Source organism: Trachemys scripta, chromosome 5, assembly GCF_013100865.1.
Source record: "Trachemys scripta elegans isolate TJP31775 chromosome 5, CAS_Tse_1.0, whole genome shotgun sequence".
In the NCBI taxonomy this organism is placed as follows: domain Eukaryota; kingdom Metazoa; phylum Chordata; order Testudines; family Emydidae; genus Trachemys; species Trachemys scripta.
In genome coordinates this window covers 80,138,164-80,163,742 of record NC_048302.1, presented here as the reverse complement: position 1 = coordinate 80,163,742, position 25,579 = coordinate 80,138,164, and the positions used below count along the sequence as shown (strand labels likewise).

General features: G+C 40.4%; 1 protein-coding gene across 1 annotated transcript; it reads right to left on the bottom strand.

Moving 5' to 3' along the window:
* Window positions 1–535: 535 nt before the first annotated feature.
* On the bottom strand, window positions 536–25,223 carry TLR3 (toll like receptor 3). The gene is made up of 5 exons (XM_034770857.1): window positions 24,903–25,223; window positions 19,759–20,207; window positions 11,049–11,240; window positions 5,856–7,684; window positions 536–5,160 (listed from the first exon to the last, which is right to left on the bottom strand). Exons 2-5 carry the CDS (start codon window positions 20,197–20,199, stop codon window positions 4,932–4,934), a joined length of 2,691 nt encoding a protein of 896 aa, XP_034626748.1. The 5' UTR covers window positions 20,200–20,207; window positions 24,903–25,223; the 3' UTR covers window positions 536–4,931.
* Window positions 25,224–25,579: the final 356 nt, after the last annotated feature.

Below are 25,579 nucleotides of genomic sequence, written 5' to 3'. Positions count from 1 at the left end.
TCTAATATGCCAGTATTCTTAGCTCAATTCCCCTCTCTACGTCATAAGAAGGGAGTTGAACAGTGATTTCCCACATCTCAGGTGCCTGCCCTAACTACTGAGCTTTAGAGGGGTTTTCATTCTTTCTTGGGTCCAATTAATATTTAATTATTCAATTAAAGCTTCAACAAGAGAAACTGGGAGAGCCCCCAAACAAAATCTCCTAGAGATCAGTGAGAGTGTTTAAATCTCTTCTCTTCAAGCAGAAGGGGGAACTGAACCAAGGTTTCCCATACTCAGATAAGTACCCAAGGCTATACCTTGTAAGGGAATGGGTGTCCTCTAGCCCCTACCCCTAAATCTGGGGTTCAAGTACCTACCTTCCTTTGAGGATTTGAGCCTGAATGCTTTGCTGAAGCCAGCTAACCCATATTTGTGTGGATTCTGTACATATACACCTCTACCTGATATAATGCGACCTGATATAACATGAGTTCAAATAGAACGCGGTAAAGCAGCACTGGGGGTGGGGGGGGGGAGGAAGGGAGGGGTGCACTCCGGTGGATCAAAGCAAGTTCGATATAACGCGGTAAGATTTTTTGGCTCCCGAGGACAGCGTTATATCTGGGTAGAGGTGTAGTAAAAGTCATACAATTAAAGCAGAAATAAATGAGTTCAGTACACACCCAGTTGAATTATAGTATTATTTATAATTCTTCCCTTCCTTCTGCCAAAGGGAAAAAAAGATTATGGATCAAAAGAAAGAGATCCAAAGCAAAAATCAATAGAACAAACAACTGGATAGTTAATTTACTTTTAAGATTTTTCTCCCCACTCACATCTACAGCTCTACAGTCTTCAGCTACAATATTAACAAAATGTTTATATAGGCAACACATTACTATTTCTGCTGTTCAAGTCAGTTATCCTGAATTCTTTCCTTTGCATGTTTCATTGTAATAAAGATGATGGTGATGCAATTGTGCCCATAGTCACACAGAGATCCCACAGCAACCCCTGTCCAATTTCACTGCCTTCATTTGGTTTGTACAGATATAACTGATGGGCCTTGTAACTGCAATTTAGTGAACAATTCTTTTGATTTACAAGAAGGAATAAAACTCAGTTTATTCTTAGTTTTGCAGATCTTCAGGAGTAAAACAAAACCCTCACTTTAGTCCCTAAACTAAGCAGTTATTACTTTGAATATATACACATACCATAGAGTAATGCTAAAGTTTAATTGACTCTCCTAGTGTGCTCACGTCATTATATTGCAATATAATGACAATTATTTTTCAAATAGAAAAAAGATATTTATATTACAGATGAGAGAAAATGTTGGTCATATTTCAGTTATAAAATCAAATGTGATTTTGACTCATTAATTTTAAAAAACTTTCAGAATCTTTGGGCGATCCTAAATCCATGTTGAGCTCAAGTAGACTAGCAGAGGTGCCTCCCACAAAACATTTTATAGTACATTTTGTATATAGACAATTTATATTCATATACATTTTGGTATCAGAGTGGGAGGAAGTTCAACCAAGCAGGTTAATCCATAGAAATTATTAATTATGAGCATGAAAAAATATCCTTCCATATGCTTGCTTTGGGAGTTTGTTTTGCCCATGAATATCTTTTTTCAGGAGAATATTTATGAGTTTCCTGCAGAGGTTACTAGAATAATTAGTTTGTGTGCATTGTGCACCCATATGGTTTAGTTCTTGCTATATGATATAGGCCACAATGCATTCATCCAGCTCTCTGTCTCAGTCATGAGTGATCCAGCCAAGTATAAGTTACCCAGTGAACTACACAATATCTCAGGTGAAGTTAGGATGTGGATGAGAGAGAGTTGGCTGTGATTTAATCTAGACAAGGCACAGATAGGAGGGTGGGATGAGGAAACAGCCATATGGCTTAGCAGAATTTATATGAGCACCCCATCACTGAGGGTGATCATTTGTAAAAGTGTTGATAAATCCTGAGCTGCTCTTGGATGTTCAGATAGTGGTTGCAACCATTGGCACTTTTCTGTCTGAGCCTGGTGAGAAGAATGCAGCCTTCCCTCTCTGATGCTGCTATTCATGCCTTTGTTACCTCAAGATTAGATTGCTGTAATATGCGGTATGGGAGGCTACCTTAGGACCTGTCAGAAGCTGAAGCTAATGCACAATGTGGTGGGCTACTTATTCAGTGGAGCTGCACCTTAAAGCATATTAAATAGTACTCCAAGATCTCTGCTGCCTCACAATAATCTTCTAGGTGGAATTCTAGGTATTAGTTTTAACCTATAAAGTCTTAAATAGCTTGGGACACAGTTACCTAAGAAATCACCTCTCTTTCCCCGCCATAAGCCATTGTAGAGATCAACATGAATACTCATGTCTCAGCACCCTCAATGTAAATGAAAGGGAGCTGCTGTCAGCGTGTTCTCTGAAAAGGGTACTCCACTTTGGGACCTACTTTCCCTTTGGTCCACCAGATCCTGTATTTGGGAAGTCTGCAGAACCCATCTGTTCTCAGGTTATTGAAGAGGGGATGGGCTGAGGATTTGGTGGATGAATATGAGACGCTTTCATTTGTATATTTCTAATTTATGGGAGAGGGCCGCAGAGCCAGACGTGGGTACCTATAGATATTTTTTAGGGACACTAAGAAATAATAGTAATATTGGTAAAATAGCAATATCTGAAAACTACAAGGAAAAAAAAAAGAGTTAAAAATCCAATGTAAAGTTGTAACAGGGTTCAAGTCCTACCCTTCTTCCTGGGTTCCGCTTGCTGCCCCCAATAAGGCTCAGAGAGGCTTCCGGGTTGTGAAACACACGTCTTTATTTATATAAGGTTCTCCCACCACCAGTGGGTATCTATATACAAGTCTTGTAGGATTAGTCACCTCCTTTACAGGCAGAGGCAGCCTTCAGCTAGGAAGCCTGACTGACTGACTTCTCCCTGGCTCCCTCCCAGCCTTTTGGCTTGTCAGGCCAACAAGTGTCACCAATCCTCAGGCCAGCATCAGGCCTTTTCCATCAGCCCCAATCTGTTTCCCCTGATTGGAGCTGACTGGGCAGGGGCTAATTAGGTGCTTCTGTACCAGCACCCTGCTAGATAAGTCTACCCATTTCAACCAGAGTCTGTTTCTTAGTTCAGGGTTCCTCAAAGGTCCCCTCACCGCCCCTCAACATGCATCAAATTTCAATAGAAAGATTGTGATGTGGACCACCTCTTCTATCATTGGCTATCATACAAGCCACCTCCTTTGCTAGTAATAGCCCCATAGTTTCCCTGTGGCATACAAAGAAATTGCATACTTAAATAGGCATGTATTTTTAGCTGCCATTTGATGCAAGCTGGCAGCAGGAGAAGGGGAGCTGACTGTTGCTGTCGTTCACACTAAGATTTATGTGCATGTAAAATGTCATGCAAATCGGGATGCTGTGGTTTTCTTTCACTGATATAATCCACAAGAATTTTCCTATGTTTTAGTAATAGATTTCTAGGTAAAGCTACAACCTCTTAAAGAGACATATTGTATTTTGAATAGTATGTGATTATGTCTGTACAAAAACATGAAGGCCCCATTCAGTGCACATCACAACTAGCAGGCTGAATATCAGTGAAATCCATGGAGACCAAGGTAGAAAGAATCATCCCCACATGGCTGGGAAGCTGGACTCCTAGCACCACAGAAGGTATATACCCCTTACATAGACTTCCATGGTCTAGGCACCCAACGCAGCAGAACCATACCAATTTCTCTGCTTAGAGGGGCCTTCCATTATGGGAGAAGGAAGATTTGTCCCTAAAAGGGTTTAAAAGTTTTAGGGTCTGATTCTTCACTACCTTGCAGTTTGTATAGTCATTTATACCTGTGTCAAATGAGTCTGAGACTTCACCAAATCAGAATAGTAGCCTGGTACAAGAGAGCAGGGAATTAGGGCATCAATGTTCAGTACTGTCAGAGCAATAGCCTGGTTCCTCCATCAAATTCTGCCTAACGGGTAGCTGTGAGTGCGCTCTCGTCAAGTCACTGTTAAGGCTCTCATTTTCCCTTTGACTATTAATTGTACTGTTTACAAGACACATGGTACCAGTATGCCATTCTTATTTAAACACTTTTCTCCAACTCATTTTAAGTGGAAAAACCAAAGGTAGAACTAAAAAGAAAAAAAGTACACAGCTTAGAATTTTGCAAGGTAAGGTCCTTATACCCAGAAAATGCATTTTGGATAATAACTATCTGCTATGGAAGCAATATTTATCAGATTTCATCTTTCATTTGAAAAAAAAATTAAGGACTAGAAATAATCAATTTACTGTTCTTGAATTTATACAATACTAAAATATTTCCTTTCGGGATGCCCTAAATTCAAGCTATTTTAGAGGGGAGGCATCTAGATAGAAGACTATTAGAATTAGGAAGCAGGAGAGAAGTTCTGGATCCTCTCACATTGCTTGAAATTCATCTTAATCCAGAGGGCCTGCAGGCAGCCCTTTCCAACACTGAAGGAATTAACATGAGGTCTACATGTCCAGGCGCATACTCCCTCTCTAGCATTCATTACTTTGTATATCTGTATCACATTAAAGTAAACAGTCCCAGTCTTTTCAGCACCCCTTCATATGGAAATTTACCATGCCGCTACTCATTCTCACCACCCCTTTCTTCACTCTATTTCTGCTCTATTTTAAATAAGCTGATTCTTTATGATCACAGATTGAAAGATTTGTCGGTCCTATTTTGTGTGTCCATCATGACCATTTTATGAACTCAAAATACAGGTGAAACAATATACGAAGGATAAGAACAATTACCAATTAAAAACACATAATAGGAAAAATAGAGGAGTTGCTGTGGATTGGTTTAATTTTTCCCCATAAGGACTCTTATCCTTTAGTCAGTCTGAAATGAAGTGTCCTATCAGTTCAATCTTATACTTTAGAAATTCAATGCATGTTGCTGCTAGATTTAAGTGCCATTTTTAATTGCTGATGAAATGCACTGACCCGTTCTTTCTGAGCTGGCCAATCCAAGATGCAGCGAGATTTGAACATTCCTCTTCTCAAGCAAAGTGCATGATTCAGTTTGTAATCTGGAATGTCATGAAGGAAGATCAGTATGATGGAATCCCGACTTTGCTCAACAGCTTGCTGGACAGCATGGTACACCTTGAACCTTAAGCAAAAAATAAGGCAATTAAAAAATGGTGTCTTGAAAGTACATGCTATATAACTACACAGAGCTTATGAATGATTGAATCAGCTGACTTATGTAGGGATGAGTGACATCAAATAATTTTCTGTGATAGCCCCACAAAAGGTCAGTGCCGAATCTGTATATAGTTTTTAACATTTAACCTTTATGATAATACTGGTATTACATAAATAAATCACTCATTTTTTAATTTAACTAAACAAAAATAATAATAATTTCCCCTCCAAGAAATTAACTCAAGTTAACTGTCTCAATTTTAGGCTCACTTAGTATACAGTCTTCTTTCTGTCAGTCACCCAAACTGGCAGTGGGAAGGCCCTGGCTCAAAAAATGATCTTTGTATGTTTACAACCTCACCAATCATTGTCTTGTCTCAAACATCTATTTTTAAGGAAGATCATCTGAAGGGAAATGATGGTTTGATTGACTAGACAAGCAGGAAGATTATGAGCCAAATTCTGCTTTCAGTTACACTGGGATACATCTGGAGTATCTCCATTAAATGTCAGACAGACAGTTACACTCATGTCACAAAGTATAATTTGCCCTGGACTTCCTGTTTTCAAGAAAGTAGACCGCTGTCTTAGAGATGACTGCATTAAAGATCTGCTGAACAAGTGTTATTCACACACATGCACATACACACACATACTCACTTTTTGCACCAGGGATCTTTTAAGAGATGTTCAGTGACAACAAAGATAATCTTCCGACTTTTTTTTATACTATTAATAGTGGCTTCAAATTCAGATATGCCTGCTTCAAAGTCTCGTTCCTCTAAACAAAACCTAATTTGAGACTGATCATTTTCTTCCAGAGGAATGAAGTTCTTGGACACCCAATTCCTGTCCCTTCTTGCATGAATAATGTAGGCATCATAATCAAATTCTTCCTGTTGCCTGTCTATTTCTGTAAAACCAAGTACTCGATTTACTGACACGTTCCAGTAAAATGCTATCCTCCAGCCTTCAAAATGGATAAGAATAACAATAAAGAGGAGGAGCATTATCACAGTGGTGCTTATTATATACAGTAATTTAAAAGGGGCACTATCTTTGCAGGGTGAAATGTCAAAATGCATCACCAGATTACTATGATATTTAGGTGGTGTGTTGCAAAGGTAATGGGTATCTAATCCAGGTATGTTTGTTTGGGTCACATTAAGCCAACTAACAAACCAGGAGATACTTTCACAGGTGCAGTCAAATGGATTGGAATCCATCTCTAGTTCTTTCAGATTCTTGAAAGCTGTCCCAAACACTTTTTCTTCAACAGATGTTATAAGATTTTTTTGAAGGATCAATGAATTCAGAGATATCTGGTCATCAAACAAAGATGCTGGAAGCAAGTTCAAATTATTTGATCCTAAATCCAGGCTTCTTAATTGAAACAATCCCTTGAAAACTTGTACTGGAATCTCATCCAAGCCATTAGACTTCAAATTAAGTATATGCAGGTTAAGAAGATCTTTTAAAAAAAGGACAGGGCCACCCGGATTGGCATGTTTCCAAAGTCGAGCCAAATTATTATGTTGCAAATCCAGAATTTCAAGTTTGTGAAGTCCATCAAACAAATCATCTTTTACATTAGCTAGATTGTTGTTGCTGATATCCAGGATGGTTAGATTCCGTAGAGGGTGAAAAGGTGAAGGAGAGAGGTCCAGATTGCTACAAGCTACCTTCCGTAGCATCAGTTTTCTAAGGCTTGGAACAAAAGCAAACGATTCGCTTGTCAAAGTCAACTGTTTGTTGTAGGAAAGGTAGATATCCTCAATATTTTGCAGACCTTTAAACTCATGACCTGTGAGCATTTGGTTTATTTCATTGAGTCCCAAATCAAGAATTTTTAGGTGTCCCAACCAAGAAAATGCTCCACTTTCTATTTTTGTGATTCTACTTTTTGTAAGATTAAGAAACTGCAGAGTAGAATTAGCAAGTGATGAAAATGTTTTATTAGTTATTATTTGTAAGCCATTGGTCCAGTTACATAGACTCAAATATTTCAGATTGTCCAAGCCTGTGAACATATTAGGAGTAATTGCTTGAAAATTATTACTATCTATAAGAAGATACTCTAAATGGCTTAGCCAACGAAAGGAGAAATCATCAATTTTTCTGACATGTGACCGTCTCAGATTCAAATATTTGACATTGGACAATCCATACAATGAATGAGAAGATAAGTGATAAATCCTATTATCCTCTAGGTTTAAATTCTCTAAGTTTGAAAGCCAGGTAAAAGAGTCATTGTCTATCATGTTCAAATAATTTTTGGAAAGGTTTAAAGCTGTGATGTTTGTTGTTTGCAGTCCGTGGAAGGTTGACTTGTAAATATAAGAAAGCTGGACCTGGCTCAGTGACAGATTCTGAATTCTTGTGCCTGACAATTCCAAGCAAAGTTTCTCTGTGTGATTTTCGCCAAGCTCAACGTTGTTCAGCACAAGGCCATACAGATTTCCAATTGCATGTAAACAACCTGTGTGAAACTAGAAGGAAAAAAACATTAATGATTTTGACATTAAAAAGAAAAAAAACCCACCACCTAAGAAAGTTGTTCCATAAAGCCAAAAGCTGGAAAGTTCTTCAAATCACTACCTTAGACCAAGAATACAATTTAAATTAACTCATAGATTTTCACTAAATTCCACAGGATTTAACCAAACTTTGTTTTAAAGTGTTATATTTCTATAGTAATGGTTCAAAACACTGTAGTAATACCCTTGAACATTAATATTTTTCATCAGTAATGAAAAAACCTACCTCACTTTTACAGTAGATACATGAAAGTGATTTAAAGTCTGTGTCTAATTCTCATTTAACTCTGAATCTTTAGCGGTAACTTGGAAATATATGTAACAAATCTCTCTGCCATGTATTTCCTGTGAGGTTTCATTTACTGGTCTATTGTCAAGAAGTGTCAATATGACACTAAATGAAGGAGAACATGGAATACTTTGGCAAAAAAAAAAAAAGTAAGAAGTATTTAGGCCTACAACAACAGTCAAGATTAACTCAGCCTCCTTTATGTGGGCACAATATGCACTCATGAAACTAGAGCCCATACATTTTTCCACAAAATGAATGGCAGTTACAAATCAGAATATTTGCCCCTCTTTTTGATTCGTTACCAGAATTGATGAGTGATAGGCACAAGTACTCATCTGTGCTAGTACATGAGCTAGAAAGAACACAGGTTGACTTTCAGAGCTGACAGGGGGGTAGGAGGGAGAGAGACAACAACAAAACCAATACCAATTTACTTGTGAAACAAGTATACTTATCTTGAAAGTCAGGGAGGACTCAACAATGCCATTTTTGCAATCACTTTTCAGGGCAGAACCATATTTTAATGCTGCATTGATTGGAATGTACATGTGTAGTACATAAAATAGCATGCAGGGAGTAAACTTGGATAGAGGACATCCACTTTTTAATCTATTTGTATGCTTTTCTACTGTGCTCATTTTCATAATATCTGAGCACTTTGCATGAATGAATTTAGCTAACACCATCTCTGTGAGCTAGGTCAAGGTTAGGAAATGCAAGGACAGACTGATTAACTAGTTTGTCCAAGATACCAGGGGACTATTTATAGCAGAACTAGGAATAAAACCCAGATGTTGGCAGTTCTTGTACAATGCATTGATAACCAGAGCCATTGGAACTTCAATTAAAAGAGTCAGAGAGGTGGTGTGATGTCAGGGAAGATGCCACAGAGGGGGAAGAAATATGCAGGAGAAAGAAAGGAAGACGAGAAACAGAAAAACAAAAGTGGGCAATGGCACACAGCTAAGAAACAAGGAATGAAGGTGACAGTTGAACAAAGGAAGGGCAATGGGGAAGAGAATACAATGCAAGAGAACAAAGGAAGTGGACAGCAGAGAGTAAATGCAAAGGAGAAAGAGGGAAAGGAAAATTGATGCTTCTTTTCAAGAAAAAAGACAGACAATATTGTGGAAAAAAGGTTAATACATTTATTTTTTGTTTTTGTAGTATTTTGTTGCATTTCCCTGGCCAACATCTCTAAGTTCGTGGGGAAAGAGATGGAATGGCTATTTTGAGCACTTATAGTACATTTATGTTGCTGCTTATCTTGTCTAGCTACTACGGTTGAATGTGTTTTCTTGGGATATGTCTACACTACATTTTAAAATCCAGAGCAGCAAGTTTCAGAGGCCTGGTCTATAGACTCAAGCTCACAGGCCTTGACCTATGGCACTAAAAACAGCAGTGCAGAAGCTGTGGCTTGGACCGGAGCTTAGCTCTGAAGCCCTCCCCAACCCAACCTTCAGAGCCTGAACCCTTTGTCCACACGTAGCTGGGCTCCGAGACTCACTGCCACAGGGTGAAATTTAATAGTGAGAAGTGTAAGGTTATGCATTTAGGGATGACTAACAAGAATTTTAGTTATAAGCTGGGGATGCATCAGTTGGAAGTAACGGAAGAGGAGAAGGACCTCGGAGTCCTGGTTGATCGCAGGATGACTATGAGTCGGCAATGTGACGTGGCCGTGAAAAAAGCTAATGCGGTCTTGGGATGCATTAGGCGAGGTATTTCTAGTAGGGATAAGGAGGTGCTGGTTCCGTTATACAAGGCACTGGTGAGACCTCATTTGGAGTACTGTGTGCAGTTCTGGTCTCCCATGTTTAAAAAGGATGAAATCAAACTGGAACGGGTACAAAGAAGGGCCACTAGGATGATCCGAGGAATGGAAAATCTGTCGTATAAAAGGAGACTTGATGAGCTCGGTTTGTTTACCTTAACCAAAAGAAGGCTGAGGGGGGATAGGATTGCTCTCTTTAAATATATCAGAGGGATAAATACCAGGGAGGGAGAGGAATTATTTCAGCTCAGTACTAATGTGGACACGAGAACAAATGGATATAAACTGGCCGTCGGGAAGTTTAGGCTTGAAATTAGACGAAGGTTTCTAACCATCAGAGGGGTGAAGTTTTGGAACAGCCTTCTGAGGGAAACAGTGGGGGAAAAGACCTCTCTGGCTTTAAGATTAAGCTTGATAAGTTTATGGAGGGGATGGTTTGATGAGATAAAGTGATTTTGGTCAATAACGTGCCATCGCTGGTAATTAGTAACAATGGTCAATGATGGGATATTAAAAGTTACTACAGAGAACTTTTTCCAGAGGGTCTGGCTAGAGAATCTTGCCCGCATGCTCGGGGTTCAGCTGATCGCCATATTTGGGGTTGGGAAGGAATTTTCCTCCAGGGTAGATTGGCAGAGGCCCTGGAGGTTTTTCGCCTTCCTCCACAACATGGGGCAAGGGTCGCTTGCTGGAGGATTCTCAGCGATTTGAAGTCTTTAAATCATGATTTGGGGACTTCAACAGCAGAGTCAAGGGAGAGAATTATTCCAGGAGTGGGTGGGTCAGCTTTTGTGGCCCGCATCATGCGGGAGGTCAGACTAGATGATCATAATGGTCCCTTCTGACCTTAGAGTCTATGAGGGTTTAAAATGCAGTGTAGATATACTTTTGGTTATTAATTGTGGCACGATCCTGCTCCCATTTATTTCAGTGGAAGCTGAATCATGCCCTTTATCACTCAGTCTTAACTAGTAGTAACAATATTGCATCTTTACAAATCCGAAATGCTTAAATAAAAGGAAATGAGTAGTTAAGTGCATCAGAAATCTTACTCCACCTACATAATAAACCAACTCACAATATCAAGAATAAAGTAATGTGCATTTTATTACAACAGAACAATATTACCCGACCAAAATGAATACTATTCTTTTATCAGTGATTGCAAAATAGAAAAATTATGAGTCAGATCTTCAGCTGGTGTAAATCATTTATACCAGCTGAGGATGTGGTCTTGTATTTCTTACCTCTTTCAGTGGGTTTGATGATAAGTCAAGCCTATTTAAGGAAGTCTTGCTAAGAAAATCTAGTTCTTCCTTTTTTAACTCAGTGATTTTATTCTCTGATAGCACGAGCTCACGAAGGCTCTCCAACTGTTGCTGAGATCCTAATTTTGTAGAAAGCAAACGATTATGAGATACATCCAGTTTGTTCAAATTCTGGGGGGGGGGAAAAACAGGTGAAAATACAATAACAAGTTAGATACCTTTGGAATTATTTTAGCCATTCTGAGGTTAAAAATTGGTCACATCATCACAATTAGGAGAGCAATAGAATAAAAATTGTAACACAGAGAAACACATACATTGGAAGGCAATAGTCTGTCTACATCAGATGTCACCCATTATGAGAATCCTTAAGCTAGATGACCAACATGGCTTCAGGCTGCCAACCTCCAGTCTCCTGCTGGAGAAAGCCCCCTGACATCACACACAGCAAGCTACAACCATTCGGTGATCTTGACCTGACATGACATGGTAAAAAGCAAGCTGCTTATCTAAATCTCCTCCTCCTGCTAAAGGCCTAAAGGACAGCAAACAGTTAGCCCAGGACTTGAATTCTATTCTCACCACTCCCTCTGAGTGGCCTTAATCCTTTTACTTAGTAAACATTATTTAGTTGCATTTCAACATTCTGATGAGGTAAGCAAGTACACCTCTACCTCGATATAACGCTGTCCTCAGGAGCCAAAAAATCTTACCACATTATAGGTGAAACTGTGTTATATCGAACTTGCTTTGATCCGCCGGAGTGCACAGCCCCGCCCCCCCCCGGAGCACTGCTTCACCGCGTTATATCAGAATTTGTGTTATATCGGATCGCGTTATATAGGGGTAGAGGTGTATCTATATTTTACAGAGCAGTTAACTGGAACACAGAGTTTAAGGGGGTTGCTCAGACTTGCCTAAGGCAGCCAACCAATGTGAGAGAAGTCTTTAGAGCCTACCTATTGGCCCAGTTCTCGGTTGTTCTAAGGCCCTTTTATGCAGCCCCCAGATTGATGCTGAGCTGGTGGAATAGCTCTATGTTCACGCTTAACACAGACCCCCGCATGCTATAGTAAGGGGAGGTTATTCAGCAGTAGCTGTCAGGTCACCTGCACTCTGACTAACTAGAAGATCAGGCATCTCCTCACCACTCACATCCTCACTGGGGCCAGAAGGCTCACTGTGAACATGTGTGTCTATGTATCTCAGGAGAGCGCCTTCTTGCTTAGATAGAAAGCAAAGGAAGCTTTTCTTTCTTTTTCTGAATGCTGCCCCAGAGGGGTGTTTTTTTCTTTCTCTCACGACTGTTCTGTGCCAGCTCTAGTGGCCCTCAACACTCAAATGAAGGGGACAAATAAGCCGGCTGGTAGCAGGGCCTGAGTGAGGGAAGAGATCAGCATCTTAAGGGCCTAACTGGCTCCTACTATTTCAGTTGACTGTCTGTTCTCCTCAAGTGGGTTCAGGGAAGCAGCAGGAAACAGGAAGCTCCCTGAGAAGCTGATGTTAATCAGTCCAGGCTCCTGGAGGTGCTAGAGAGGTACATAAGAGGCTCCTCCTCCTCTCTCTCCCAGCAGCTCCTGCTGCTTTCTATTATTCCCTTTCACCTTTTCTTCTGCTTGCCTGTTGTGTCTCTTGTGCCCTCCTTCCTCCAGCACAGCACTCTACCATCTCTGTGCATCTAGAGCAAAGAGAATACACACGCACCAGCAGCAGACAATTTTCTACGCTCTGGGTCCTAATGGCGCCCCCACCCCCAGTCTGGCACCTGAGGCGGCCGTCTCAGTTCGCCTCATGATAAGGCCAGCCCTGCTCTCCTGCGCTGCGTTAATCAAATGAAATGGAGAATAAAGTCTTTTGTCTTCTACACAATAGGCCATATCTTATAAAAACAATCTGATTTAGGTGGGGATTAGGTCCTGCTTTGAGCAGGGAGTTGGACTAGATGACCTCCTGAGGTCCCTTCCAACCCTTCTATGATTCTATAAGAACAGCCATACTGGGTCCATCCAGCAGAACAGGTAATAATCAAGTGATCCATCCCCTGTTTCCCATTCCCAGCTTCTGGCAAACAGAGGCTAGGGACACCATCCCAGCTACTAACCATTGATGGATCTATCCTCCATGAACTTATCTGGTTCTTTTTTGAACCCTATTATAGTCTTGGCCTTCACAACATCCTCTGGCAAGGAGTTCCACAGGCTGATAGTGCATGGTGTGAAGAAGTACTTCCTTTTGTTTGTTTTAAACCTGCTGCCTATTAATTTCATTTGGTGCCTGCTAGTTCTTGTGTTATGAGAAGGAGTAAATAACACTTCCTTACTTTCTCCACACCAGTCATGATTTTATAGACCTCTATCATATCCCCTCTTAGTTGTCTCTTTTCCAAGCTGAAAAGTCACAGTCTTATTAATCTCTCCTCCTATGGCAACTGTTCCATACCCCTAATCATTTTTGTTGCCCTTTTCTGAACCTTTTCCAATTCCAATATATTTTTTTGAGATGAGGTGACCACATCTGCATGCAGTATTCAAGATGTGGGCATACCACGGATTTATATAGAGGCAATATGATATTATTTCTTATTATCAATCCATTTCTTAATGGTTCCCAACATTCTGTTCGCTTTTTTGACTGCTGCTGCACATTGAGTGGATGTTTTCAGAGAACAATCCACAATGACTCCAAGATCTCTTTCTTGAGTGGTAACAGCTAATTTAGACCCCATCATTTTATATGTATAGTTGGGATTAGGTTTTCCAGTGTGCATTACTTTGCATTTATCAACACTGAATTTCATCTGCCATTTTGTTGCCCAGTTACCCAGTTTTGAGAGACCCTTTTGTAGCTCTTTGCAGTCTTCCCAGGACTTAACTGTCTTGAGTAATTTTGTATCATCTGCAAATTTTGTTGCTTCACTGTTTACTGTTTTTCCAGATGATTTATGAATATGTTGAATAGGACCACACCCAGTACAGACCCCTGGGGGACACCACTATTTACCTCTCACCATTCTGAAAACTATCCATTTATTCCTACTCTTTGTTTCCTATATTTTAACCAGTTACCAATCCATGAGAGGGCCTTCCCTCTAGACAGCTTACTTTGCTTGAGAGCCTTTGGTGAGGGACCTTGTCAAAGGCTTCCTGAAAATTTAAGTACACTATATCCACTGGATCCTCCATGTCTACATGCTTGTTGACCCCCTCAAGAATTCTAGTAGATTGGTGAGGCATGATTTCCCTTTACATGTTGACTCTTCCCCAACAAATTATGTTCATCTATTCGTCTGACAGTTTTGTTCTTTACTATAGTTTCAACCAGTTTGCCTGGTACTGAAGTTAGGCTTACAGGCCTGTAATTGCCGGGTTCACCTCTGGAGCCCTTTTAAAAATTGGCATCACATCAGCTATCCTCCAGTCATTTGGTACAGAAGTGGATTTAAATGATAGGTTACAGACTACAGTTAGTAGTTCTGTAATTTCACATTTGAGTTCCTTCAGAATTCTTAGTTGAATACCATCTGGTCCTGGTGACTTATTACTGTTTATCAATTTGTTCCAAAATCTCCTCTAATGACACCGCAATCTGGGACAGTTCCTCAGATTTGTCACCTAAAAAGAATGGTTCAGGTTTGAGAATCTCTCCAACATCCTCAGCCATGAAGACCGATGTAAAGAATTCATTTAGTTTTTTCCCCACAATGGCCTTAACATCCTTGAGTGCTCCTTTAGCATCTTGATCATCCAGTGGCCCCACTGGTTGATTAGCAGGCTTCTTGCTTCTGGTGTACTTAAAAAAAAAAAATTGCTATTACTTTTTGAGTCAAATTCTTTTTTGGCCTTCCTAATTATATTTTTACATTTCATTTGCCAGAGTTTATGCTCCTTTCTATTTTCCTCACTAGGATTTAGCTTCCCCCTTTTAAGGATGCCTTTTTGCCTCTCACTGCTTCTTTTACTTTGTTGTTTAGCCACGGTGGCACTTTTTTGGTTCTCTTACTATGTTTTTTTAATTTGGGGTATACATTTAAGTTGAGCCTCTATTATGGTGTCTTTTAAAAGTTTCCATGCAGCTTGCAGGGATTTCACATTTGGCACTGTACCTTTTAAATTTCTGTTTAATTAACTTCCTCATTTTTGTGTAGTCCCCCTTTCTGAAATTAAATGCTACAGGGTTGGGCTGCTGTGGTATTTTCCCCACCATAAAGATGTTTAAATTTAATTAAATTATGGTCACGATTACCTAGCGGTCCAGCTATATTCACCTCTTGGACTTCACCTGTGCTCCACTTAGGACTAAATCAAGAATTGCCTCTCCTCTTGTGGGTTCCAGGACTAGCTGCTCCAAGAATCAGTCACTTAATGGGTCAAGAAACTTCATGTCTGCATCGCGTCCTGAGGTGACGTGTAGCCAGTCAATATGTGGATAACTGAAATCCTTCATTATTGCGTTTTTTATTTTAATAGCCTCTCTAATCTCCCTGATTATTTCACAGTCATTATCACCATCCTGGTCAGGTGGGCGGTAGTATATCCCTACTGCTATATTCTTATTATTAGAGCATGGAATTGCTATCCATAGAGATTCTATGGTACAGTTTGGTTCATTTAATATTTTTACTTCATTTGATTCACACTTTCTTTCACAGTGCCATTCACCCACCAGCACAACCTGTTCTGTCCTTCCAATACGTTTTGTACCCAGGTATTACTGTGTCCCATTGATTATCTTCATTCCACCAAGTTTCTGTGATGCCTATTATATCAAGATCCTCATTTAATATGAAGCACTCTAGTTCACCCATCTTATTATTTAGACTTCTAACATTTGTATATAAGCACTTTAAAAACTTGTCACATTTTAGCTGTCTGCCATTACATGATGTAATTGAATGGGACTTTTCTTCCTTTTACTGTTTCTCGTCAAATCCTACCTGTATTTTATCATCATCCATCCTCTCCTCCTTACTAGGATATAGAGAATCTCCATTAGTAGATCCTCCCCTAAGGATACCGCTGTCCGAACCATGTGCTGCTCCGCACCTGTCAGCTTTCCCCCAGCCCTTATTTTAAAAGCTGCCCTACAATCTTTTTAATTTTAAATGCCAGCAATCTGGTTCCATTTTGGTTTAGGTGGAGCCCATCCTTCCTGTATAGGATCCCTCTTTCCCAAAAGTTTCCCCAGATCCTAATAAATCTAAACCCCTCCTCCTTACCTACACCATTGTCTCATCCACGGATTGAGACCCTGCAGTTCTGCCTGTCAAAGTGGCCCTGCGTGCAGAACTGGAAGCATTTCAGAGAATGCTACCATGGAGGTCCTGGACTTCAATCTCTTACGTAGCAGCCTAAGAACCTCTCTTCTATCCTTCCCTATGTCATTGGTATTACATGTACCATGAGCACTGGCTCCTCCCCAGCACTACACATAAGTCTATCTACATGCCTCGAGAGATCCACAACCTTTGCACCAGGCAGGCAAGTCACCATGCAGTTCTCCCAGTCATCTCAAACCCAGCTATCTACATTTCTAATAATCGAATCCCCCAAAACTATTACCTGTCTCTTCCTAATAACTGGAGTTCCCCGCCCTGGAGAGCTATCCTCAGTGTGTGAGAATACCACGACATCATCTGAAAGGAGGGTCCCAACTATGGGATCATTTCCCTCTGCTCCAGTTGGATGTTCTCCTTCCCTGAGACTTTCATCCTTCTCCACAGCACACAGACTGTCAGACTCGGGGGTGGGACCGTTCTACTGTGTCCCAGAAAGTCTCATCTCTATACCTCTCGGTCTCCCTTAGCTCCTCCAGTTCAGTCACTCTGGTCTGCAAAGCCCATACATGGTCTCTGAGGGCCAAGAGCTCCTTGCACCAAATGCACACATCGCCACCTGCCCACAGGGCAGGTAATCATACATGCTGCATTGGGTACAATAAACTGGATAGCCCCCACTCTGTTGCTGGACTTGTGCCTCCATTATCTTTTTACTCCTGCAGCTAGTTCCTTTCTGGTTGTTTTGTTATTATCAGGGGGTTCTTGGCTTTAAGTTTAAATAAGGTTAAGTGTATCTAGCCCCCCGGTTCACACTCCCTCGTCTAAAAACTCCCTCACGAAACTCTTCTGTTAGCTACTCCTGGTCGCTAGCTCCTCTGGACACTTGGGAGCGGGCTTTTTAAAGTCCTGGTCTTCCTGAGTAGCCCCGCCCCCTGGTTAAGGGTTGATGGGTGCTAAAGTGCTTAGGAATCAAAACCTCGTTAAGAAGCTCTCAGCTTTGCCTAACAGGCTGCTAGGCTCATCGCACACACATGGTCAGACAGTGCCATAACAAGGGCAAGGTGAGTGAGGCACTTGCCTCAGGTGTGCAAAGCAGAGGGGCGCAGCTCTACTGCCCAACCGGGGTGGAGGGGGAAAAAAACAAAAACACAACAACAACAACAAAAACCCACGTGATTGGCGGTGCTTCGGCAGCAACTCTACTGCCGCCACTTTTTTGGTGGCGGGTCCCTCAGTCCCTCTCAGAGGGAAGGACCTGCCACCGAATTGCCGTGGCCGCTTCATTCATTCTTTGGTGGCAGGCCCTTCCCTCCGAGAGGGACTGCGGGACCCGCCGCCGAATTGCCACCGAAGAGCCTGGAGCTGGCCCTTGCCTCGGATGCAAAAATTCCTTGTTACGGCTCTGCGGGTCAGCATGCCGTCCCCCAAACAAGCAAATACAGTATATTTCAGTCATGCAGCAAGTACATCACAAGCACAAACACATACATGCTAGAGACCACAAACTTACCCGAACCATAATCACTCCTCCTTCACCTGGAGAACTCCCTCGCAAAACTCTCCTTATTGTGTTACTTAACCCACATGTAAAATGTAGCTAATAATTATTACCCACTTTTGCTATGTCCTTTGAGACTACAAATGAAGTATTACCACAGTCCTATTTTTATAAGTGGTCAAACAGAGAGACAAAGTAAACTGGGAGGCACTGTATGTTAGTATATTAAACATTGGTCTTCACAGTTAGACTTGAATACTAATAACTTGTAACCTTGGGCAAGCTTGTTAATAACTTTGAGACTCTATTTCCTCAAATAAAAAATGGGAATTATACCACTACTTTGCCAGCCTCACAGTATTAGTTAAGGCTAGACTGTGGACCTGAAGTGCCTAAAGGCACAAAACCTGCTTATTTAAATAATCATATATCCTCACACTCTGGGGTAATCACCAAGTAGCACAGGAGGAATGCCAGGAGCATAGCCAGAGCAATTGTGTTCTGGTGATTCTCCAACTGCTGAAAAAAAGAGAGCTTATCTGGTCAGGGTAACCACAACACTCACTTGAGCTGCTGGAGATCAGTTTACTGATAAATAAACTGTGGTTACTTTGACAACCACCCAAGGCAGAAGAATGCTGACAAATTCTAAGCAGATGACCATGTTGGCTAGCAGCTACAAATTAATATAGGCCCCAAAAGCTCATAGAGGCCTGAAAAAGGTAAGAAATGTAACCCCTCAGCTTGGTAAAGAAAAATCACAAATGTGTGTGCTTGGAATATGAAAAGTTGACACACAAAACATACTACCGTCTAGACTTGGCCAAAAAGGAGAAAAACTTGCAGTAAATTTAGGAGATTTTAAGTCATTCTACATTCTGCTGTTTTTCCTACACCTCTACCCCAATATAACGCGACCTGATATAACATGAATTCGGCTATAACGCAGTAAAGCGGTGCTCCGGGGGGCCGGGCTGCGCACTCCGGTGGATCAAAGCAAGTTCGATATAACGCAGTTTCACCTATAATGCGGTAAGATTTTTTGGCTCCCGAGGACAGCGTTATATCGAGATAGAAGTGTATCTGATTTTTCATTTTCCTCAGGTTGTATTATCTTCTCTCATTTCCACAGGGACTGAGGGGGAATGATATGCAACCTCAAACTCTGCCTCCATCTCACCCACCTCTCCAGACCTGCCCACTTGCCACTCTTCCCCTGTCACAGACCATGGACCCTGTATACAGAGAGGCCTCAGAAGAGGAAGAACCCCACAGAGGTGGCAGAGACCCCATTCTGCTCTAATCCAGTGGGCCTTATCTGGAACATTCTTTGGGAAAATAAAAGGTCTGAAGAAGTTAATAGTAACAATAGGTTGCTTCTTCTCCAGAGAATGAAGAAGAATATATTTAGGCTTGGAAGGCATAGCTATTTATAAGTAAATGTCGATAAACATCAATTTCACTGTACACACACAAACCGATTGATTATAATAAAAATTTACAGATACACAAAGTAAGAAAAATGCTGCTCGAGTTTGATTTAAGGTTATTTACATTGTATATTTTGACATATGAGGTTAACAACTTGTGTTTTAACAGTTATAAAGTTTAACTTTTTGAATCTCAACATCTACTGCCATTAAATAATTGTCTGGCCTCATCCATAATTTCCCATAGCTATGAACATTCAAAGTGATAAAAATAATAACATGCTTAAAAATAAACATGAGTATTAGCTGGCAAAATTATAAAAATTAAAAATTTAATTAAGTGTATTGGACCTTCCCAGATGAGGACCATGACCTGCTCTGGAGATGCATTGGATTCTAATTCAGTAATTGCTTTTCATTTTCTAAAAGGGAAGAGAAGAAATATTTCTATATATATATATATATATATATATATATATATCTTACCTTCAGGTTTTTGAAAGGATTGCTTTTGATCTTTATTATGTTGTACCCTAAATTGAGCTCTGTCAGGCTGGAACAGGAAGCAAAAACATTGTCAGTGAGCTCATGCAACTGATTATGTTGCAGCTTCAAAACTTTCAACAGGGGCAAAGTTTGGCACAGTTCTGGCTGAAGTTTAGAGAGGGAGTTGGATCCTGCATCCAAGTAAATAAGCTGGCTGTACTTTGTTAAATTTGCAGGTGGTAGCTTGTTTAGCTGGTTATGAGAAATGTCCAACGCTGTTATATTAATTGGGAGATCTGAAGGAATTTGTTTCAGCTTTAGATGACTGCAATCAGCCACTTGATTTCCGATCTTACATTGGTTCTCAGCTGTTACACAAAGCAAGGAAAAGGTCAACAGGCTGTAAGACAAGCAGGTCCAACTGGGATGGGAATCTCTCATTGTTCTATCTACAAAAGAAAAATGAACACATACAATACAAGTTATAATCATTTTGGTAAAGTATGTACATTAACACTTACTGTAAAGTAAGCCAGATTATAATCAAATACTCTCCCTATGCTATATGCACTACAACACAATTTGATAATTTTAAATTACCTAAAACATTTAATCCATCCCTCCCATACAGTAGCATTCCCTTGTTGAAAAAATTAAATTCAATCACATCCCAAAAATTTAGGTTTTGTTTAAACTTTGTTTTTGTTGTTTAAAGTCTGACTGGAAATGTTTTAACTTTTTTATTTCAGTGAAAACAGGGTGTGTTTTATTTTTTAAATGCCAATTTAAACTTGGCCCAGAATTAAAATTTTGTAAAATCAAGGTGTCACAGAGTGGTACCAGCCCTAAAGAAGGAAGAAGCCAGTGCGCCTGTGATTCACCAGCTACCTCCTAAGTGAAGCTTAAGAGAGGGCACTTAGGTCCTATAAATAGGAGGTCCTTGAAAGGTCTGTCAGGACAGGTGAGAGTTGCTAGGGTCTGTGAAGGAAGCTTTAGGTAGCTCCTGAAGGTAGGTGAGTAACAAGAGGGGTGAATTCCCAAGCCAAAGATCCAGGACTGGAGAGGGCTGAAGTCCAGAGGGACTTGCTTGTGACTTCTAAGCCAGAAGGTGAAAGGCCAGGGAACAGCAGAGGGTCTTACTGGTGTCTCCATGCGTGGGCAGCTGGGCCCAGGTGACCAATGAGAAGGTTAGGGGAAGTGAGGGATGCTACCTCAGTGAGGATGAACTCCCAGCAGAGACACTGTGGGGATTCCTCCTAAGAACAGTAAGGTTTAACTTTAGCTAGAAGGGCTGGGGTGACTGTTGTGGTAAAAGGATAGGAGATGACTGAAGAAGAGCCTCCATGTGGTATGTGTTATGGGGATGGACTACTAGAGCCTATAGGATTTTACTAACTATGGGTACGTCTTCACTTACCAGAGTGTCCGGCGGCAGGCAATCGATGTTCTGGGATCGATTTATCGCGTCTGGTTAAGACGCGATAAATCGATCCCGGAAGTGCTCGCCGTCGACGCCAGTACTCCAGCTCGCCGAGAGGAGTATGCAGCATCGACGGGGGAGCCTTCCTGCCGCGTCTGGACCCGCGTTAAGTTCGAACTAAGGTACTTCGAATTCAGCTACGTTATTAACGTAGCTGAAGTTGCGTACCTTAGTTCGAAGTGGGGGGTTAGTGTGGACCAGGCCTATATCACTGGGTGTGAGAAATGGACTAGTTGGGGCTTTTGCTATGGATTATTTGATCTAGGTTTTAGTAAATCCTCCCCTGCCTGCCCCTGGAGGGTATTAGTGAATCAGAGAAACCTGTGTGGTGTTACTGGGAACTCTGAAGAGGAATGCTGAAGCAGGGGTGCCTGTTCTGCTGCAACCTGATGCTGGAGGATGCTTCCGTTGAGGTCACCCTGTCACAGGGGGATTTTTAATAAAACCAAACACCAACTGAAATGTTCTAACATTTTAAATATCTTAAAACAACTGTTTTTACAAACAAAAAATAAACACTTCCCTGTAGTCTTTGAAACCTCAACCTTAAGAATCCAGAAGTGAAACTGACTTAATTCTCTCTGTCCAAGTTGAGAGAAATATAAAAAGCAAGTTAAAGTGATGGGTATATTGGATTTTTAACGTTTTTCCATTTTTAATATTGTAATGTATTAGTAAGAGATTTATTTACAGTTAGTCTTTTAAACTAAGAATGTTTCTTTAAACATCCCTTTTGGAACCCAAACATTTCAGCATTGTCCGAAATGCATGACGAATGGAAAAAGAAGCTACTAAGAAACAGATAAATGAAAGTGAAACTAAACAGTCAAAAACTAAGTTAAGAGCACCAGAAAGGGCAAATAAAAGTTACCACTTCTGCATTTTACCTTTAAATAAAATCCTTCATCCGACTAACTAGTGATGTTACTAGCAATAGAGGTAAGAACATTTGTGATCTTGCAAGTATATCAGACCAAATCATGCAATTAGGTACACCCACGTATCCACAATGATTTTAGGTCCAGATTCAGTAAGGTGCTTAAGCACCTGCCTCACTTTAAACCAAGTAGTCCGATTGGTTAGATTGCTCATGCAATCAGTTACCATGTGCTTGTGTGCTATACTGAATAGGGATTGATTAAAATACATACTGCTTTGTAGAATCAGGGGCTAAATAAAATCATAGGTAGACCTCAGAGCAGAATTTTGCCCATTTATTTTAAACACTTTCCAATTTAGAGTGTTTCCAATGCTTTATTAGAATAGGTATTCTGAAGTCAGATATCTTTTTGACTCTTGTTCTCAATACAACAGAACATTCTTTTTTAAAAAGTCTTTTTGAAAGAGTACCAGTAGATGATCAGTTTCTATAGAATATTCAGTTAATTCATTTGAAAAGATACTATATTAAAAATGAATTTGTTTAAACATGTTAGACAAAGCTGTTGGGTTTTTTTTGTTTGTTTTTTTACAGTAGAAATAAGTCTTACAAGAAGGTTTTAGAGTAGCAGCCGTGTTAGTCTGTATCAAATTTGTTAGTCTCCAAGGTGCCACGAGTACTCCTGTTCTTTCAAAAAAGCAAATTAAGTTACAAGTACAGCTTCTATACCTATGTTCTGCTGCCAAATTGTTTTACAATAATATTGTAAATCTTTATTTCTCTTGTTGCTCCATAAAAGCTCTGATTTTCTTGAAGTTAAGCAAGAATAAGCTCTCATAGATCTTATTACAGGCTTAATTCAGTGGAATTCTTCTGTATTTACACTGCTATAAAGGAGAAGAAGAACTTGACCCATTATGACCATTGGTTCAATTAACGTATTGATACAGTGCATGAACCATTAACAGATTTCTGCATTGAGTTTTTAAATTCTTCCATTTCCCATATTCCCATTGTGTGACATAGCTAAATATTATATATTGCTGGATTATGGACTAATTTAAAATCTACCATAAGTAGAGCACACACCTACAGTCCTACTACTTTAATCAGATGTGGTGGGGGACCCTTGAACCCAAGCACAGCTCCATTAAATTGAGTGGGACTTCATGGTTAGATCCTTGCAGTTGCATGAAGATCCTACTGTAGAATCTGAGCCTGTTTGCTGCCAGCCTAACAGAAACACCATTCTGCTGAGCGCAACACAACTTCAGTTAAATGTGCCATTTCTGCTTTCCCCTGCCCCATGTTACCTTGTATTCGTTTTTTTTAATTTTTCCATCAGATCTATTATGCAAGAATATATAGTCCCATGTGACAAGAATACATTCTGTATATACACACACTGCAGAACACAGCAATCCAGTTGGAATCAACTTGTCCTTTACTTGTGCAAAGCAGTCCTTTGATGTCACTAGCACAGCTCCCTGACCACAGGATTCTGCTTGTACATTTCACAATACACCTCTACCCCGATATAACACAGCCCAATATAACATGAATTCGGATATAACACGGTAAAGCAGCGCTCCGAGAGGGTGGGGTTGTGCACTCCGGCGGATCAAAGCAAGTTCGATATAACGTGGTTTCACCTATAACACGGTAAGATTTTTTGGCTCCTGAAGACAGTGTTATATCAGGGTAGAGGTGTACCACAAGAAAATGCTAATCCTCTTCCTAATAAGACTACAATACAACTCTAAAGCTTGCTGTAAGCTCTATGGAGCACATCCTTATTGCTGTACATAATCTTTGTTCATGCACATATCCCCATTATGTAAGGCTTACTTTTATAAATAAGGGCCTGATCTTGCAAACCCTAACTTCCTCTCCTTTTAAAAATATAGGGTGAAATCCTGACTCCACTGAAATCAATGGCAAGCTCCCCTGGACTTCGAGAGGATCAGGATTTTAACAAAGCAAACCTCACCAAAATCACCTAACATCCACTCAACCAGCTCCAGGGCCCAATCCTGCATGAGCACCATCTGGAAGGTAACAGAGGGTCCTGTGGCATCTTTAAGACTAACAGAAGTATTGGAGCGTAAGCTTTCGTGGGTGAATGCCCACTTCATCAGACGCAAGGCTTGCATCTGATGAAGTGGGCATTCACCCACAAAAGCTTATGCTCCAATACTTCTGTTAGTCTTAAAGGTGCCACAGGACCCGCTATTGCTTTTTACAGATTCAGACTAACACGGCTACCCCTCTGATATCTGGAAGGTACTGAACATTCCCAGCTTCCAGTGACTTAGTGCTTCCCAAGCAGCAATTAACATCTTCTAGGATTGGCCCCATTGTCTTAAAGATCCCTTGAAACATGATACAGGAGGAGAGTGCATATGGCATGGCATTTTCTGCTGTAACAAATATGATTTTTTTTAAAGAATAGGTTGAGAGTAGTTTCTCAATTTATTACATTATCTCACAGACTCTTTGGAGATTTGAAATTTCAATTTTTCATACAAATAATGTAATCATTAGCCATTAACACATAGCTCTATGGAGTCAGAGAGAAAATCAAACATAACACCCAGTACTAACAAATTTAGTGTTTTAAGGTTAAAAACTGCATTGCTTATACATATCCTCATCTGGGTTTTTAAGTTTGTAATTGCTGCACACTCATCAATATTTTATTGCTAACTTCTGTTTATTGAGAACCCACTCTAATATTTCCTTAATTCAAAGTTGTTAAAAATAGGATTTTTTTTTTCCACTCACCAGATTCCAGCAATGTCTGCTTTAGTATAGAAAGTTCCCCCTTTTTTGGTTTCCCCTCTTTTTTTCTGATGGTTTGTTCTTAGGAAAGGGGACTTCACCACGATAAACCTTCTAAGTAAAAGTTGTGTCATACAGTAAAAGCTGAAGAAAGTACCAAAAGGAGAAGCTACACTCTCCTGTTTGTAGCTATATTGAATGCTCTCCCACTTCTCCGATCCTTCATTGTTTGCTTTTAACAAACTCTTCCTGTTTCGGTGCATCTTGCAAGCTCGTTCCATTTAAAGAGACAGCAGCCTCCTTAAGCCTTGTTGTTACCCAGGATTCATTTCCAACAACTAATCCAAGACATTAAGCATTATTACTCTTTTCAGCCTGCAGTAGTTTCCAATCCCCATTATCTTTCCAAGGTATTTCAAAATTGCCTGGTTTCTTAATCCCTTCTTTTTGCCCTATTGTCCCTCTCCTTCTGCTCAGTTCTGCTTCATTTTCACATCTTTAAATTAAGAGTGTGTCTGCACTGCACCAGAAAAATGTATACCCTTATTCTGGCAATGTGCAGTTCAACTAGTGCTGAATTCTATGCAGACAAGGCACGGGTGTTTTTACTACCCTGGTCACAACAAGTTTTCATTATAAAGCGGTAAAAATGCCAGCACCTAGATCACACTAGTGCTTAC